Source organism: Tachypleus tridentatus, chromosome 7, assembly GCF_004210375.1.
Source record: "Tachypleus tridentatus isolate NWPU-2018 chromosome 7, ASM421037v1, whole genome shotgun sequence".
NCBI lineage: Eukaryota > Metazoa > Arthropoda > Merostomata > Xiphosura > Limulidae > Tachypleus > Tachypleus tridentatus.
In genome coordinates, this window is record NC_134831.1 from 45,698,996 (window position 1) to 45,717,471 (window position 18,476).

The following is an 18,476-nucleotide window of genomic DNA, read 5'->3' on the forward strand; positions in this document are numbered from 1 at the left end:
AGACTAGCTGCCTTCCCTCTAGTCTTACACTGCTAAATTAGGGACGGCTAGCGCAGATAGCCCTCATGTAGCTTTGCGCGAAATTCCAATCAAACCAAACCATATTGAAGCAACGAACACTAAGATAAGTAAAATCACTTATAAGCCAGGAACTACTATGTAATTTTGTGTAATGAATATTTACGTAACATTGGTCTGACATTTTACAACTGTTTGTGCCTATGCGTTGAACATTTTAGTTGTTAACCTTCCTACCACAGGCTCGGCATGGCCAGGTGGTTAGAAAAGACGCTCCACTCATAATCTGACGGTCGCGAGTTCGAATCCTCCTCATACAAAACATGCTCGCCCTTTCAGCCGTGGGGGCGTTATAATGTAACAATCAACCCCACTATTCGTTGGTAAAATAGTAGCCTAATTTTTGGCGGTGAGTGGTGATGACTAACTGTCTTCCCTCTAATCTTACATTCTTATATTATGGATGGCTAGCGCAGACAGCCCTCGTGTAGCTCTGCGCGAAATCCAAAACAAATAAACCTTACACAGTGTTGGACGTAACATAGTGGTTAGCGTAATTGAATAGTGCACCTAAAGACTGGTGGCTCGCGTTATGTTGAAGGAAAATCATGTTCCTCTTTTTTAGACCATATTGTTGACTGGCTTCCTTCCTTCTAGTTAATAAGCTGAAAATAGAAATGGCTTTGTGCAGTGAACCCATGTGTAGCTTTTCATGAAATTATGAAACAAAAATCGCAAAACGAACTTTAAAAACAAGTTCTTCTCCCATCGTGCTGAGTATTACCTCTACACCTGTTGAGATATATTTATAGCATTTATTTAACAAGCGAAATAATAACATTAGAACCAAAAAGCTTAAAATATCATTGACAAATGTATTTAGTAAGATAAGAAAATGGGCCACAGCGATCCATTTCAATCAAATGTGACGTAACAGCCTCTGAAAGACATTACGCGAATGTGTTGCTATAATGTGATGAATATCGTTTTCTATATGAATATTTGAGTACTTGATTTATTAACAGTAACTCATAAGCGTTGTTAGTCCAGATGCTTTTAACGCGTGTTTGTGTTTCAGTTGAGAATTACCATTTTCCATCAACTTCACTCGTGACAAAGGAACTTGAAGATGTCCAGTCAACTTTAGCTGATGGAAATTCTTCCAGATCACGTAGTTCTACCATTCTGAAAACCAAAGATAATCCACAGATATATTACAATTTTTCAGGAACAGATGTTTCCAAGAAGACTGATGAAAGCCATTCTTCTAGTTCACAGAGCAGTGTTTTTGAAGAATCAAACGTGGAATCCAGTAGTCTAGTACCACGTAATATTGAAACAGAAATAGAGGTGTTTTGTCAAAAAATAAAAAAGTCTCGTAATGAGAGAAATGGCGAGAAGAGCGAGGATTTTGACCAGTCGTTTAAAGACGAACTTCTGTCAACTTACCAAAGAAAATCCTGTTTACAGTTTATTAGAGAAAGAATGGAGGTACTAAGGAATGAAATTTTTGACTTGGACTCAAAGGCTATCGAAAAACAACGAGAGAAATTGCTAATCCTTCAACATCGTAAACGAAAACAAGAAAAGCTAAATCGAATAGAAAAGCAGCAAGAAATTATATCTCAAGTGCGACGACTGCGGTTGTCGAAACAACCTTCCAGGGCTTTGCAGTTTGCCGATCCTCACTGTGAAATATCGGAGACTTGTATACGAGATTTCACAGAGCTAGAGACTCCTCTTTCAAGAGATGATAACGTAGCGCAAGTTCTCTGTTCAAACTCTGATCAACAATCTGCTTTACACAATTTGCTTTTAACCAAACGAGACCATTCTAAGAACATGAAAAAACGTAAGACGTGTATCAAGTAGTCGATTGGACTGTGACAGTGAGACGGGCAGTCTTTCATATTGTGCACACAAAGTTACACCAACAGTAGATACTGAGACACAGCCTTCTTTAACTGGTGATAATGTCTCAAGCGTTAGAAATGTAAACTTCAGACCACCAACTGGTGTGGTTATTCCTCTAATTTCCAAACCCTTGGAGTCATATATTTCTTCAGGAAGTTCAAATTCGCCTAATCAAGTAACCAAAAGAAATCCGTCGGTGGTTTCCCTTCCAGAAGATTCTCAGACCATAAACAGCTGTCAATCACATACTGACACCACTTCTGAACAGCATCCATCCTTTACGCAGACCAAACGGTTTAGAGGCTTTCGTCCTCAACCGCCATATTCAAGTGAACTTCCTACTAATGAAAATAATTTATCAAACGACCACGATGGCGAGAATATTAAACATCAGCCGGATTTTTTTTTTGCCCCACAACCAGGTCGGAAAAACTCCTAAACTCAGTTTTAATTACAATTATCCTTCAACGATTTCACCTTCCATTAGCGTTTATTTCGAAAATCAACAGTGCTATTTACCACTTGGAAAGAACTGTTGGAATTTTGTTACAGAATATGCTAAAGCTTTCGCAAAGCAACAGTCCTTAAAACCATCAAGTGCGTTTGACCCTCAAGAACAAACTGCAGTACCAACCCAACATAAAGCAGAGAATAAGGTACGTTATTCTAACAAGCATGTCTCTTAGTGTTTGTTTCCAAGTAAATAAAAAGTAAATATGAAGCAGACGTATATAATTGCTTCCACCAAAGATATTTTGTTTTTCAAAGACAACACCTCGTGGAAAATGATTTCAGAAATTCTATTTATCTTCTCCACGAGGAATTCACGATTGAAAAAGAAACGTTTAACGCAAAACTACACAATAAGATATCTGCACTTTGTTCTCTATGAGAAATCGAGCCCTAGATACTGGCACCGTAAGTCAGAAAACTGACCGCTAATACAGTGAGGGGACGGACGATAGGAAAAGAATAAAGTTTGGTTTAGTTGTGCAAAGCTACAGAATGAGCTATCTTTGTTCTGCCTACAAAGAGCAATGAAATCCTATTTTTTATCGTTTTACACCTCTAGACTTGACGTTGGTCAACTGAGAAGCGATTGTGGGATAAGGACTATGAATAGAGGAATTGCAGCTAAGAGAATATTCATGTCTTACAGTAAAACAAACATTTTCAAATGGTTTACTACAGCATTTCTTTAGAATGCGTTATTATCCTGTCCGGCATGACCAGGTGGTTAGGGCGTTCGACTCTCTATCTAAGGATCGCGGTTTCGAATCCTCATCACACCAAACATACTCGCCCTTTGAGCCGTGGGGCGTTATAATATACAGTAAATCCCACTAATCGTTGGTAAAATAGTAGCCCAAGAGTTAACGGTGGGTGGTGATGAATAGCTGCCTTTCCTCTAGTCTTACACTGCTAAATTAGAGACGGCTAGCGCAGATATCTTTCGTGTGGCTTTGCGCCAAATTCTAACACCTAAACAAACGTAATTATGCAAGTAATATTATTAGCTTGAAATAACTACTATTTACGTTATTATATGCAAAATCATCCATTAGCATTTTATTATGTTCCTAATTTTAAATCCAACTTAAAACTTGTTAATGTAAAACTTTTCTATTTCATTCAATACCTTTCAGTCTAAGGACGCCGTACCATCAACAGGACACCTAAACAAAACGCTACCTCAGTCTCAGTCTGTTTCTAGTCCGAATCACACACCAACTCGTGTTGTTCGTTGCTCAACTTGTGGGGCGCTTAGTCCCCATTTTGTATGTTCAGGCTGTGCGAAAGAGTGGTACTGTAATGCGAAATGCCAGGTAAGCAATAGTGATAACATAAATGTTTAATAGTGCAGCATTTATGATAATAATCAAACTTCAGGTAAATATTTAGATAAATTCGATTTGATACTGATTGATCTAATTCTACATTATCCGTTTTAATTTAAGATTGAATTGTGTTCACTTTTCACTTATATCTATTTTTTTCCAATATCTTTAGTGTTTCTCAGCGTTCATCTACATTGGTTAACGACTACTTGCACAATGTTTTCGCTTTTTCTTTACACTTTTTTTTTGTGGTAACAGAATAGGAGTTAAAATTTATTTTACCGCATTACATTAATAGTAAATATTTGTGCATTTTTCTATCAAAAATAGTGTAGGAATGTTTTGAAATTCCAATGAATAACATAAATTTAAGAAGTTAAACTTGGTGATATTCCATTCAAATGTTTATGGATAATTGTATATGGAATTATATAATTATTATTGAATTAAATGTTTAGACATACATACGACGCAAAACTAACAAAAACAATAGAAGGATCAGTTAATTGATAATATATTTTTTCGTGTAGTCAAAATCTACAGAGAACTCATACAAAAAAAAAGAGTTCAGAATATAAATTAAAATCTCACATTTGTTGGATAGAAGTAGATAGTAGCTGTTGAATGATCGTGTATTTAATAGGTTAACATTCCTGATGTAAATAAACGAAATTTAGTCCACTATTTGTGCATAAAATGGGTTATAAATCTAGTGTTTTTCTTCCGGTGTAAGTAAGAGATTCAGTCCTTTTACGTAAAAACAAAGAGATAAATAAGCTTAATGCTTTTCAAAATGATAAAAATAATAGGAATAAGGTAGTGGCCTTTGTGTGTAACTAAGATGAACATAGCCACAGGGAATTTCCTGATGGAATTAAGATGAACAGAAACTTAATATTTCGTATATCATGAAACAATGAAAACAGGTATTTAATACTTTATTTCTGATGTAATCAAGAAAAGCAGATATACAGTGTTTTATTGCTGATGTAATAAAAAATAACAGATATATAACGTTTTATTTCTGATGTAATAAAAATCCGATATCTAACGTTTCATTTCTGATGTAATAAAAATCAGATATCTAACGTTTTATTTATGATGTAATCAAAAACAACAGATATCTAATGTTTTATTTCTGATGTGATGAAAAAGAACAGATATCTAATGTTTTATTTCTGATGTAATAAAACAGATATGTAATGTTTTATTTCTGATGTAATCAAGAAGAACAGATATCTAACATTTTATTTTTGATCTAATCAATAAGAACAGATATCTAATGCTTTATTTCTGATGTAATAAAAACAGATATTAAACGTTTTATTTCTGATATAATAAAAACAGATATTAAACGTTTTATTTGTGATATAATAAAAACAGATATCTAATGTTTTATTTCTGATGTAATCAAGAACAGATATCTAATGTTTTATTTCTGATGTAATCAAGAACAGATATCTAATGTTTTATTTCTGATGTAATCAAGAACAGATATCTAATGTTTTATTTCTGATGTAATCAAGAACAGATATCTAATGTTTTATTTCTGATGTGATAAAAAGAACAGATATGTAACGTTTTATTTCTGATGTAATGAAGAACAGATGTCTTATGTTTTATTTCTGATCTAATAAAAAGAACAGATGTCTAATGTTTTATTTCTGATCTAATAAAAAGAACAGATATCTAATGTAATCGAGAAGAACAGATATCTAATATTTTATTTCTGATGTATTAAAAACAGATATCTAATGTTTTATTTCTGTTGTAATCAAGAAGAACAGATATCTATTGTTTTAGTTGAGATGTAGTTAAGAAGAACAGATGTCTATTGTTTTATTTCTGATGCTACATATTAAACGTTGTTAACCTGATTGATTTTTATGAATAATTATTCTCTACGTACGCCACGAATTTATTTCATGAATTATTTTAATTTTGATTGGCTCACAAAGGAACTTACAGACATTTGACTGCTTCGACTGCACTTGTTCGTCAGGCCTTATTTCCCAAACTTTATTTAGTTTACTTAGCTACGAAAAGTGACGTTAGGTTATACTATGGGGTTGGGAGGGCAATACTTGCCCAATCCTTTTTAACAGGCTATACGATAAATACATCAATAAAAGGAACTTAAGTCCTTCATTTGTATATCATGATAACATTAAAAATGTATTAGTAGTGCATCCATTTATCTTAAATTAGTTTGTTTGTTTTTAATTTCATTTTAACGATTTTATTTTTATTTTCTTCAGCTCAAACAATGGCGACATCATTCGAAATTCTGCTTGAAGAAGTAAAGAAGAAACTTCCGTACATTCCAGTGGCAGAAGATCAGATATTAAACGTTAACTGCTGAGACACAAAATACTGTCTTATTACGTTTCCCAGTGTATTTCTGGGTAATGTATTTGTACATATGCAACCTACTGGAGGAAAATCACAATAAAAATTGTCAAAATCATAAATGGAGGTAACAGGCTTACTGATCTTAAAATTATTCATAAAAGATGGACTAACAAATGTTGGTTAACTAGAAGTTTAACTTTCACATTTAACGTTACGATATTTGACCAGATTGACTTATGATCTGTATTTCGAATCAAGTCTAGTTCCTTCTCTGGTTAACATGTTTTTGGCTTTCATTAAAACTAATAATCAAAAGACTTATTGATGATCTTCACGTCATTTTACTATTATTTGCACTCCTATAATCATTTGCCTTTCGTTTTTAGGTATTCTCGGATGGGTTTCAACTTCTGAATGAGTGGTGGTGTTGTTATCACAGTAAAACACTAGAAATGTTTTTCAAATACATTGGTATATAACTCTAAATGACACTCATCCAAGTGATTCAACGGCAAATGTGCACGCTTACGACGCTAGAAGTCAGGTTTAGATACCCATGGTGGGCAGAATAAAACATAATGTGTAGCTTTGTTTGTGCTTAACAACAACCAAACTAACTCTAATAGAAACTTCAAATATAGTATTGGACAGAAACGTTTGCATAATGTTCTATATTAATGTTACTGTCTACATACATGGAGTAGTTACTGAATAAGTGTTCTTGTAGTAACAGGTAAGGTAGCGTATGATCAGACAAACATGTAAGAGTTGTTATTCTGGTGTGTAAAAATTGTTTTGAGTATTTATTCGTAAAAACACACACATACACACCTGTTTTGTATAAAACGATATGTTTTTGATATAATCTTTTTTTTCGAAACAGATTAACGCTTCGTTCAGAAAATTTCTCTGTACTTGGCGTAGTCAGTTTTTGCCACGTGCCAGAAGTTACAGGGTGTCAAATTGTTTGACTGTTCACGAGAGGTATGAAGTAAAACAGTAAGGTACCCCAGTGTATTGTATCCAGAATCTTGAAACTTCACTGAACTACAGTTGAAGTCTTTCCAGGAAAGTCTACTGTTCAATAAGTCTTGTAAAACTTTACGACAAATTCACTACATATTCACTAGTGAGCATATTCACTACAGGGTATCCAGAAGAATAGTGAACAGAAGACTGACCAACTAAAGTTATTTTACAAGAAGGGCTATTTGGAAACCACTATTAACCATAATTCACCACCATCACAGAGTTATTTGGACAAGACAGCATACCAACTTACAGTTAGGATGCTAGCAATATGTAATCTTATTAAAGGTAAGGTGAGGAAAGACTGTATTTCCCACATGGAACACATACGAGGTGGTGCAGCACATGTTTGGGCAGTTATTCATCAAGGTGGAAAACTGTTACTCATATCCTCCAGCAAAATGTCAATGGCGCCTTCTATGGGCATTACGTACAGACGATATTTTCTGTCGTATTCTAGGACAAAGTTTGACAATGACTTTGTGTTCTAGGATGGCAATGCCATTGCCTATAGTGCACATATTGTACAGGCTTGTTTTGACCAAGAGAATGTTACAAGATTGCTATGATCAGTAAATACTCTATATTGCAATCCCATTGAAAACCATGGGGTGGGGCAGAACTCAGCCGAAAAATTACTAACCACGAACTCCAACCAGCTACTTTACCTGAAATGTAACGCCTTATAATGACACGTTGGGATGAAATCATGGTTGATTATATCAGTAAACTTATAGACTGTATACCATGTCATCTTGCAGAGGTTATGAGGATTTAATGTTTAATAAGAACTGCTATAAGGTTATAGGTGCTATTTATAATAAGTTAATGTAATATATTGTTATTATATATGTTTTGGTAAGATTTTATTGTGATAGGTGAAATTCTTAATGACATATTTTTCTACAGGTGTCTGTTTGCTGTTCTAATAAATCGTTCATGATATCCATACAACCTGTCTCATTATACAAATTACATATTTAGATGTTTAGCACATCATGCATTTCTCAGTTAAACAGTGTCAGAAACTTAATTTTTTATATATAGTAAGTTAAAATTTATATGCACGTTGGGCTAAGGATTCTTCTACAGTAAGTGTCTGTGACTTGTTGGCAATAAATTTGACGATAAATAAACAACATGCACTCTGCTTGTTTTAAAATAATATATTCAAAACAAGTTAAATGTATGCATAAACATTCTTTATACTACGTATATCATAGTTTTATCTTAAATTCTACATTTTTCTCTTCTTCTTGTCAAAAGCCCACTTAGGCCAATTTAATTGCTTTAGAATTCAGTTGACAAGTTGAACTATTTTTCTCCAGTTTTATGTTAAACACTATCAGTGTACACTTAATTTAATTAAATTCTTCTCTCTCTCTCTGTTTTATTATTCTTTTTATCGCAACAGTATCGGTGTATAATTCACTAAGCTGCCTCGTGAGTTACCACAGTTGTATTCTGAACTTTCGATACTTATTTGCTTTTTTGTAACTAGGCCTACTTCTTATCAACGTGTGCTTTTCGCATATAGGACTACTTCCAAATACAAGTCTGTTTTTTGTCAACATTCACATAGGCAAGTTCAGTCGCCTTCGAACACCCTTTGATGAGAAAAATTATTCTACTAAAATGTCAAAAAACTGTTAATCTCCCTTTATTATATTAAACTTAAACTACTCACTCCGACGACGGTTAACTTTACGTTTTTTAACTTTTGTATGACCGAAACTCTATTTCGCTCGGTTTCACAAGCTGAACATGACCTCAGAAGGTCGAAACGTTGTTCTGTGCTTCATTTTAAAGTTTTAATACCCTTAACAGCCGCCTTGAGAAAACCTTTTTACTTCAAGTAGGTTTCTCGTCATCATAGAGATGATTCAACGTTATGGATTAAAGTCACAATATGCCACTGAATACACTTTTCACTTTCAGATGAGAGAGCATGCGCGACCGTGGATAGTTAGATAGTTAGCATATCGGACTACAAGGAGATACGAAAGTTTCAGGTTCAAAAATAGGATTACAAAATACGCACCGCAGTTTCAGATTGAGATAAATTGTAAGAGGCGGTTAAAAGTGATTAGTTGTTTTATCTTTGGTTAGCAGTTTTAAATGAGGACTAGACATCTTGATTTCTCAAGATTAGCTTATATGTAAATACCAAATATCAAATTTTTGTTGAAATATTTTATGCTTGAAATAAAACACATACTATATATGTCTAAGTTATTTTACCAACGAATAGTGGAATAAAAGAGAAGCCCAAGAGTTGGCGGTTGGTGGTGATGACTAGCTGCCTTCCATCTAGTCATACACTGCTAAATAGGGACGGTTAGCGCAGATAGCTTTCGTGTAGCTTTGCTCGAAATTCAAAAACAAAACAAACTTTAAAGGTTTCTAGAGAAATTAAAAATTAAACCGGACAAATATGTAGGTTTTTCCAAAGTTATTCCATAAATACTAACGTACGTTTGTAGTTATACACAAAACTAGAGATTGGGCCATATGTTCCTGCCCATCATGAATATCGAAACCTGGCTTCTAGCAGTGTAAATCCACAAACATACCGCTATGCCACTGGGTTGATATTAATATGTGTGAATACTTGCTGATTTATTTCAGAATTTTCGTGCAATAGCTACGGAAAGGGTTATCTGTGCTAACTGTTCTTAATTTTTAAGTGATAAGCTAGAGGAATGGAAGCTAATTAGCAAAACCCACCGCCAACTCTTGGCCTATCCTAGTAAGACCGAAGAGTTGGATCTGACCGTCGCTTCTATTGCGGATCTACAGCCCCAGAGTGCTAAGCGTGATTTCGTTTTTTTGTAATAACAAGACAGCCTCAGATTCATAGCCCAATAATATAATCACTGGACCGCGTTTGGCCCTCAATTTGTTATTCTAGTTTCATAGTCCTGAGTGACGGTAATTCATACCATAAATATTTAAATCAAAATTAATGTTAATTACTTCACGTCAAGTGATGTATAAAAATTTTCGTTCGCTGTAAAAGAGAGTTTGTTTGTTTGTTATGATTTTCGCGCAAAGCTACACAGGGGCTATCTGCGCTAGCTTTCCCTAATTTAGCAGTGTAAGACAAGAGGGAAGGCAGCTAGTCATCACCACCCACCGCCAACTCTTGTGCTACTCTTTTACCAACAAATAGTGGGATTGGTCGCTCTTTGTAACACACCCACGGCTGAAAAGCGCGAACATGTTTGGTGTGATAGGGATTCGAACCCGCGGTAAAGGAGAGAGAACAAAAAAGATGAATGTTTTTAATATAGTTTCTGAAACCCATCCAATTGTCGAATTAGCCATTTTGGAATCGTTCAGTAACTGTCCTTGAGAAAAATATCCGAACAATTTTTGGCTAATTTTGATACAGTAATTTCATTTTACTCTAGAATTATTATAAATATTGTTTACAATAAAGGTTACTCAAGTTAAACTTGTATTCACTTGGTGAGCAAATCATATTTCTCGATAAAGTCTTACGGTGATGTTAACTTTGCATATTCTGAGACAGTTTTAGTAGCAAAGTTCTGGCTCTATCTGTTCTGTATACAGTGATTTTTTTTTAGCTATGGAAAATAATAGAGAAAAGACTAAAACCCAGTAAAATACCACAAACGTAATGTCTGCTACAACCAACACTGAAACTAATAACAATGATTAATTCTGTTTCTGAAATTTGTTCAACTACAGATGCAACAAATTATTCAGCTTCCAAATATCTCATTAACACCCTATTGGTATCACTAAGTGACAACCTCCCGCTATATTGAAACAAAACTTGTGGAAGTTAGGGAAAAACACACAAAAAAACAACAACCATCAATCCAAACCCAACTTAAATCACCAAGAATAATTGACCTTAAAAAAAAATCAAAAGATAATAACATCACAATTAAACGATCCCACAAATGCATTTGTTTATTTGTAGTTAACTACAAAGCTACACAATGTTCTCTGCCCACCACGGGTATAGAAAACCAATTTTTAGCGTCGTAAGTCCGCTGACACAAAGTCATGCAACTGGGCAGCACTAGAACTGGTACAACCTTTCAAACACTGTTGCGATTATTCTCAAGTTCAAATTAGTATTAAATCAACATTCAACAATAAAACAATGTACTTAAATTTTATAGTTTACAGATTATTTATCTATTGTCAAACAGAAATAAAGAATACAGAAAGAAACAAAAGTGAATAAATAAATATTTATATATAATAACAACAATAATAAAAAATATAGAACATGTTATGCAATATATTTGCATGATATAAGAGTGTCGGGAAATTATGATCAAAGACATATAGAAATGTTCCCGTGTATTTGTTAACTGAAGGATTGTTCAAATTTATTAATAAAGTTTTCTGATTTGTTCTTCTGTCAATATCAGGCTCATGTTTTAGTACTGTGACATTCCGTTCAGAAAAACTATGCTCATGGACTTAGGAAGTTTGTTTTTTGGTGTTATTTTAACCTGATCTTCACGTTACGTCGTGTTTCACCTCTGTAAAACGCTGGACATAATGCTGTAAGATCGTTTACTTCTAGTATTAATATGCACTACAGAAATTAAATGAAGATTTACTTATTTTAATACACATAAAACTTCACAGAAGTATTCTTAACGGTAGGAATAAAATGCAAACCATCCATTATGACAACGTTTACTTTTTGGGCAAAAATTCAAATACTATAAAAAACAACACAAATTTAATACCATACCTATTAGTATTACAACTAAACATCTCGATCTATAAAGTTTTTTGTGTTTTATTTCTTTAATTATTTGGTTACATCTCAGGTATTACTTAAATTTATGAAAAATATTAGGAACTTTGCACAAATGTATACTGAAAACATTGTAAAGTATGGACCTCTGAGACTTATTATTGTTGACTTAAAAGGAATTACAACGTAAATAAAGGTGACATTATTGAGTAAGGTATTATATGTCGAACAAGTCTCCAATCTATCACGTAACATATGTTACGTATTACGATTTCAAACAGCCGGAAATCTTTATTGAGAAGTTAATTTAATGTCATTATGAATCAAATTTATAATAATTGTCAACAAGATTGATACACACAGTTTTCTTTCTTGACACAAATATATTTTAATATACAAACTACAATACAATTTATAATAACGGGTATTACAAATATTGATTTATCTACAAGAATTTTACAAATTTTACTGAGTCTTCTACCTGGTCTAAAACTGAATATTTTATCGACGGTCCAGGTCCAAGACGAGCGAATTAATTCTGAGTTGATACTGTTAAACGTCGTTAAGCTAGCTGTCTTTTCTTTGCTGTCCTGACACCGCTTACAACCTGACATTTTACAGACGAAGATATTTAATGTCTTCGTAAAAATACTAACGTCCGAAGTTAACTCACTGAAGTTTGTAATGTTCGAAATCCATAAATGTTCCTGGTCAAATTCTCTAGTTTTCCAATCAGTAAGCGTTAAACATAATTATAGCTTCCTAGGCCTATAACATAATAACTGTAGACGACCAACAATATTTTATTACTGTCTCCACGCTTCTTGCATAGCCAGCTTTTATAATCATTAGGCGAGATTCTCGAAAGTTCAAGAATATTCGAATGTACACTAGTGCTCTCGTGAAACATATATTCTTAATTACTGATGTCGAGAAAACCCACTTGTAGTGAAAAAAAAATATGTAAAAACGGCTCGTTTGGGTTGAGAAATTTTTTTACGTAGAGGAGCGAACAACGTTTCGACCTTTGTCATCGTCAGGTTCACAAAGAGGTAACTGACCGGAAGCTGAGCACATGTTTGAAAGGGGTTGTGTATATGAATGTCGGAATGTAGAGGGCGTGCTTAGATGTTGAATATATAATTATATATATATATATATATATATCTTTAATAGCCAGTTTCGATGTTATATCATCTTTACAGAAATTCCCACTGCTGAAGCCTGCAAGATAGCCTTGGAACTCTATATCCGAGACCCTAACCCATTTATAGACATTCCAAGCAACCAATTAGCAACCCTCATAGAATTCACCACGATGAAGACAAACTTCATGTTCAACAACTATATACAAACAAATGGGCTAAGCATAGGCAATCCAGTATCACCAGTTCTAGCCAATATTTTTATGACACAAGTTCAAACACAAGCAATTAGTACAGCATTACATCTACCACTATACTGTTACAGATATGTAGATGACACGGTTGTGGGATCCATATCTACAGAATACACACTTAATTTTTTCAATCACATTAACGCTAAACATCCCAACATTAACTTCACATGTGAACAAGAAGAAAGCAATCAAATATTTTTTCCTTACCTCAAAATTACAAGATTCGATACACAATTTAAAACAGAAATCCACCGAAAAATCACCCATATTAGACTATACATTCCTTGGGACTCAGTACATGAAACAAAACAAAAACTCAACATACTAAGAAACCAAATAAACACAGCCATAAAACTATGCTCACCAGATAAAATTAACGATGAATTAGACAAAATAAAACAATACTTCATCAACATCAATAAGTTTCTTCCACAAACCATAGAAAACATTATACGCACACACCTAGACAAAAAGCAAAATCAACAAACAAAAGTAAATATACTCCACGAATTAAAAAATCATGAAACCATATACTGCTGTATTCCATATATTCCCGACATCAGCAGAAATTCAAAGAGCATAAAAAGTCACCTTCACACGTTTTCGAACACTGCAAGTCAAATATACACAGCATAACCATAGAAAACACTCAAATACTAAATAAAGAAACAAACATAAACAAACGCAAAATTAAAGAAGCCTTACTTGTAGAACAACTCAAGCCCAAAATAAACCAATACAAAGAAACACCTTTATACCTATATTAAAAATAATATAATAAATAATAATAATAAAAATATATAAAATTATATATTCAAACATCTAACATTCCGATACTGAGTTACACAACCTCTTTCAAACATGTGGTCAGCTTTCGGTCAGTTACCTCTTTGTCAACCTGACGATGACCGAAGAAGGTCGAAACGTTGTTCGCTTCTCTACGTAAAAAATTTTCTCAACCCAAATGAGCCGTTTTTACAAATATATATATTGTTAATTCCTACAGTCGAGAATGTTCTTCAAATTTACAGACAAGGTGGGACTTGCGCAATACACATTTAACACTATACAATAAACTGAAACAAACGTACATATTAAAATAAATGCACAACAGTAAATTCATTACAAAATATACAGGTATATAAGTGTATATACAGTGTTGTGAATTTTTACCTCTCAGAATAAGACAACTATTACTCTATTTTAAAATTTATACACGTCCTTATTCTTGTACAATGTGTTTGGTAAGGAATTTTTCTAGTTCACAATATTGTAATACATGAGCTGTAAATAAATAAGTAAAGAAAAATCGATAAAAATTCCATAGAAAGAGATGTTTCGTCGTAATGGCCCGACATGGCCAAGCGTGTTAAGGCGTGCGACTCATAATATGAGGGTCGCGGGTTGGCATCCCCGTTGCGCCAAACATGCTTGCCCTTTCAGCCGTGGGGGCGTTATAATGTTACACTCAATCCCACTATTCGTTGGTAAAAGAGTAGCCCAAGAGTTGGCGGTAGGTGGTGATGACTAGCTGCATTCCCTCTAGTCTTACACTGCTAAATTGGGGACGGCTAGCACAGATAGCCCTCGAGTAGCTTTGTGCGAAATTCAAAAACAAACAAACAAACAAATTCGTCGTAATATGTGTTATCTGATTTATAATTTTATATTATTTTAATACTTGTTATAATTGACGGTATGCATTTATTTATTAATTCCATCTTTAAGAATACATTGGTAAAATCTAAAGTCACAAAATAATATATTTATTACACTTACAAAATAAGGAGATATAGCCGAATATTGCTAAAGGAATAATTGGCAAATACTGTTCATTACAGAGAAAAATAAACACACATATAATGAACGTTAATCTTCTATCTAAAAAAAAAGTAAGAGAGAATCCAAATAAATAAATTGAAGATATAAAAAATTTCTACAACCAAGCAATTTTAGTTTTTGATTTATACGAACTAATTTAAGAAACGATATAACAGTTTGTGTTGATTGTGGAGTGATCTCCAAGTTGCTGAGAATATCACTTTCCACAGTAAAGCTTCGAAGAATTCAACAGTGTAATTCATTTTACTGCAGACGGCTGTAGTAAAATAATCAAATATATTACTGAATCAAGTAAAACAATACAAAACGGACCATTGTACGTTATAACAGGGTAAAAGATATGCATACATCTTATCTAAAACAGGAAGTAAATTACCGCAGCGGATCATGAGAACTTATCTAAAGGGAATACAAACATTTTTAGGCCGGCAATGTAGAACCCACCTGACCCCCAGCAGGGTCTAGAAAGCTAAGTTCCCAGTAGTTCGTAGGCATTTAGGAAGGTAAACAAGCTACATTTTCTTGCATAATTTTTAAACTACAAATGAAACTTGAAACAATGATGGAAAATTGAATATACAGAATCAAAAGCAAACGGATCCCACAAGGCCAGGTGGTTAGGGCGTTTTACCGTTATCTGCGACGGGAATTCGAACCCGCGATCCTCAGATTACGATTCGAAAGCCTTAACCCACCTGGCCATGCTGGCCAATTTTGCAAAGAACAGTTAAAGAAAATTTTAAAACATATAACGAACCGGACATGGACACACACTGTTTTAATACAGTGACCGACTGTGTTAAACAAAACAAACACGTATACACACCAAACGTCCCAGTAACTACAACAAGTCCTCAAACTTCAAGCAATAACGATTGTGCAAGTAGAATCACACAGACACTACAAAATAAAACTAATTACATCTATAAAACAAACCAAAAACAAAGTTCCAGGTGAGGATCGAATAGAAGACATTCTCCTTTAAAAAGGTTCTCAGGAACTCTTTGACCACCTGACAGCGTTACATAGCTTATCTCTCGATACCAACTACATCACAACCTTTTCGAAGCAAGAAAACGTTTCACCAGCGAATAAACCAGGAAGCTCACGACCAATCGGCTAATTTTAGAAATAATTATTAATAAAATCTCTACATTTCTAATAAATACATTAAAGTTCTGAATTTCAAAATGGCTTTCGGAAGCTTCGGTAAACAACAGATTATTTGATTAGTTTAACTGAAACCATAATAAATGGTTTTAATCACAAGAAATGTATTGTCACCTGCTTTCTCCGTATAGAGAAAGCATTCGACACTCTACGACATAATGCTTTAAGATATAAATTGAAACAATATGTATTACTGTCAGACATTATTCATTGATTGTCTAACTTTTTATAAAATAGAAAACATAGGGTGAACTGGAAGACATCTACATTGATACTATATTCACGAGACGGATGTTCCCCAGGAAGGGTTAGTTAGCCCTTTCTTTTTCATCATGTAAGTAAACTAAATGTCATTAAATGGTCCTGATTACAGTCTAACAGTACAATTGCAGACGAGGTGCCGTTACGGAAAAGCTCTGCTACTCCTTTGATTACAGCCCGTTTTAAATCAAAGAGATGAACAATGCCAATTGCATAGAGTAAAAATAAATGACCCCAATCTACTACTGTTTCCAAAACAATGAGAAATCATCCAGAAATATGATTAAATTGAGCTCTTCTAAATGTCGTCATATCAGCAAAATTTCTAAGAATAACATATGATTGAAAGTTAACGTGGAAAAATAAATCTTTGAAACCAGGAACAACGTATGACAACAAACAAACTACGTCAAGAGACTGGCAGGGAAAAACACAAGACCTACATCATTATTAGTTGCTGACCATCATTTGTTCTTGCTTTACTGAATTCCAACTAGTTCCTTGTTGTTCAACATTCTTGAATCCGTAACATATTCCTTTGGATGTACGCTGTGTTATTACACTTATGTTCAACTGTGGAATCGTCTTAGAGAATAGTTTTACAATAGCAGATGTTGTATACATAATACCTTCATACAGATTTTTATGTGTAATTTTATAAACATGGAAATACCAAGACCAATACACGACCGTATATGGAACTGAGTCACCAATGAAACTTTTCTAATATATTGTGCAATAGTACACATAGATCACAAGATGGTCGATTTATTTTTAATAATAATTAAAAATATCGCAAAAACAAACAAACAACAACACTATTGTTGATTGAAAAATATTGTCATGAAGATATTTGATTGATAAAATCGACTCTTCATTTAGTAATAAACTTACTTAGAGTGTTTGCAAAATTTAGGGTACCAACAAGCAGGCCAAATTTAAAAATAAGTAACACAGGCTGCCTAGGGCACCAAATTTTCAGAGGCTGCACTGTTAATAAAGGCGTAGACATAATTTCTATTTAAGGTGTTAACAAAGTACTGACTTAGTTTATATACATATATATTTTAGAGAATATTAATACTAATAGAGTTAAGTATATTGAAACAAATCAAAAGGAAGCACTGCGTTACAAACAGCAAATTCAAACTTCTGACTAATTATATTAGTTTTATGACCAAAAACAAGCTGAAAAAAATTTAAAAAATTAAAAACGCTGCACTAATTGAAAGGATACCAGGGTACAACTTATAATGTGTAATATAAAATGTACCCTGGGTTTTGAAGACCCAAATTTCAGTGAGGATACACCGTCTACCAGTCTTAATGTGGGTCATACTTCCTCAATCACTTTCAAAACCTAATGTACATTTTATATCCCACGTTATAATTTGTACCCTGAGATCCTTTCAATTAGTGGAACGTTTCTCATTTGTTATTTAATTTTTGTTTCGGTTTGTTTTTTGGTTATAACAAACTAATATATATATAGTACTTATAAATATTTGGAAAGTTTGGGTAACACACGACATGCCGTTACAGTTAATTACCCTTTATTATTCAGCGCAATAACTGGTTATTTATTTAGTTGTGAATTTCTTTTCTCTCTAAAACGAGAATTTCAGTAAAGAAAATATGACACATAGGCCTAACATCTATTTTTATTTGCTACTTCCGCTTTAGAAGAATACTTTTAATTCACAGCTCATCAATGGTGTTCGTAAAAAAACAAAGTAGTCTTCACACTACACATCAATACCAAATAAACTGAATACATTTCATTACTACATTAGGCCTGTTTTATTTATTAGCTTTGCTTTTTTCAAGCAACATTGGTAAGTTTGGTAATTTTGCAAAACTAGTCTGCTACAGTAGAAGTAGCGAATCAAAGAATAGATTATGC

General features: G+C 33.5%; 2 protein-coding genes and 1 long non-coding RNA gene across 9 annotated transcripts in view; 2 read left to right on the forward strand and 1 right to left on the reverse strand.

The window, feature by feature from the left end:
- LOC143255573 (uncharacterized) overlaps positions 1-2,364 on the forward strand; it is a 131,303-nt gene extending 128,939 nt beyond the window's left edge. For 5 of the 6 annotated variants that reach the window (XM_076511441.1, XM_076511437.1, XM_076511440.1 and 2 more), the window contains exon 4: positions 1,097-2,364. In XM_076511441.1, coding sequence (XP_076367556.1) covers positions 1,097-1,890 — 794 coding nt within the window. In that variant the 3' untranslated portion in view covers positions 1,891-2,364. The remainder of the gene's footprint in view (positions 1-1,096) is intronic. The other variant, XM_076511442.1, reaches the window with a different exon arrangement.
- Positions 1-18,313, reverse strand: part of LOC143255576 (uncharacterized) — a 188,677-nt gene extending 170,364 nt beyond the window's left edge. For both annotated transcript variants that reach the window (XR_013030722.1, XR_013030725.1), the window contains exon 1: positions 16,597-18,313. This is a non-coding gene — a long non-coding RNA (uncharacterized LOC143255576). The remainder of the gene's footprint in view (positions 1-16,596) is intronic.
- LOC143255575 (uncharacterized) lies at positions 1,908-8,105 on the forward strand. The gene is made up of 4 exons (XM_076511444.1): positions 1,908-2,588; positions 3,579-3,758; positions 6,029-6,246; positions 7,006-8,105. Exons 1-3 carry the CDS (start codon positions 2,277-2,279, stop codon positions 6,071-6,073), a joined length of 537 nt encoding a protein of 178 aa, XP_076367559.1. The 5' UTR covers positions 1,908-2,276; the 3' UTR covers positions 6,074-6,246; positions 7,006-8,105.
- Positions 18,314-18,476: the final 163 nt, after the last annotated feature.

What these genes read in the sequence shown, in the direction of transcription:
- LOC143255575 (XM_076511444.1), top strand. Translation starts at nt 2,277, where the DNA reads ATGAAAATAATTTATCAAACGACCACGATGGCGAGAATATTAAACATC. An exon ending in AACATAAAGCAGAGAATAAG is followed by an intron (nt 2,589 to 3,578) that starts GTACGTTATTCT and finishes AATACCTTTCAG; the next exon opens with TCTAAGGACGCCGTACCATC. An exon ending in ACTGTAATGCGAAATGCCAG is followed by an intron (nt 3,759 to 6,028) that starts GTAAGCAATAGT and finishes TATTTTCTTCAG; the next exon opens with CTCAAACAATGGCGACATCA.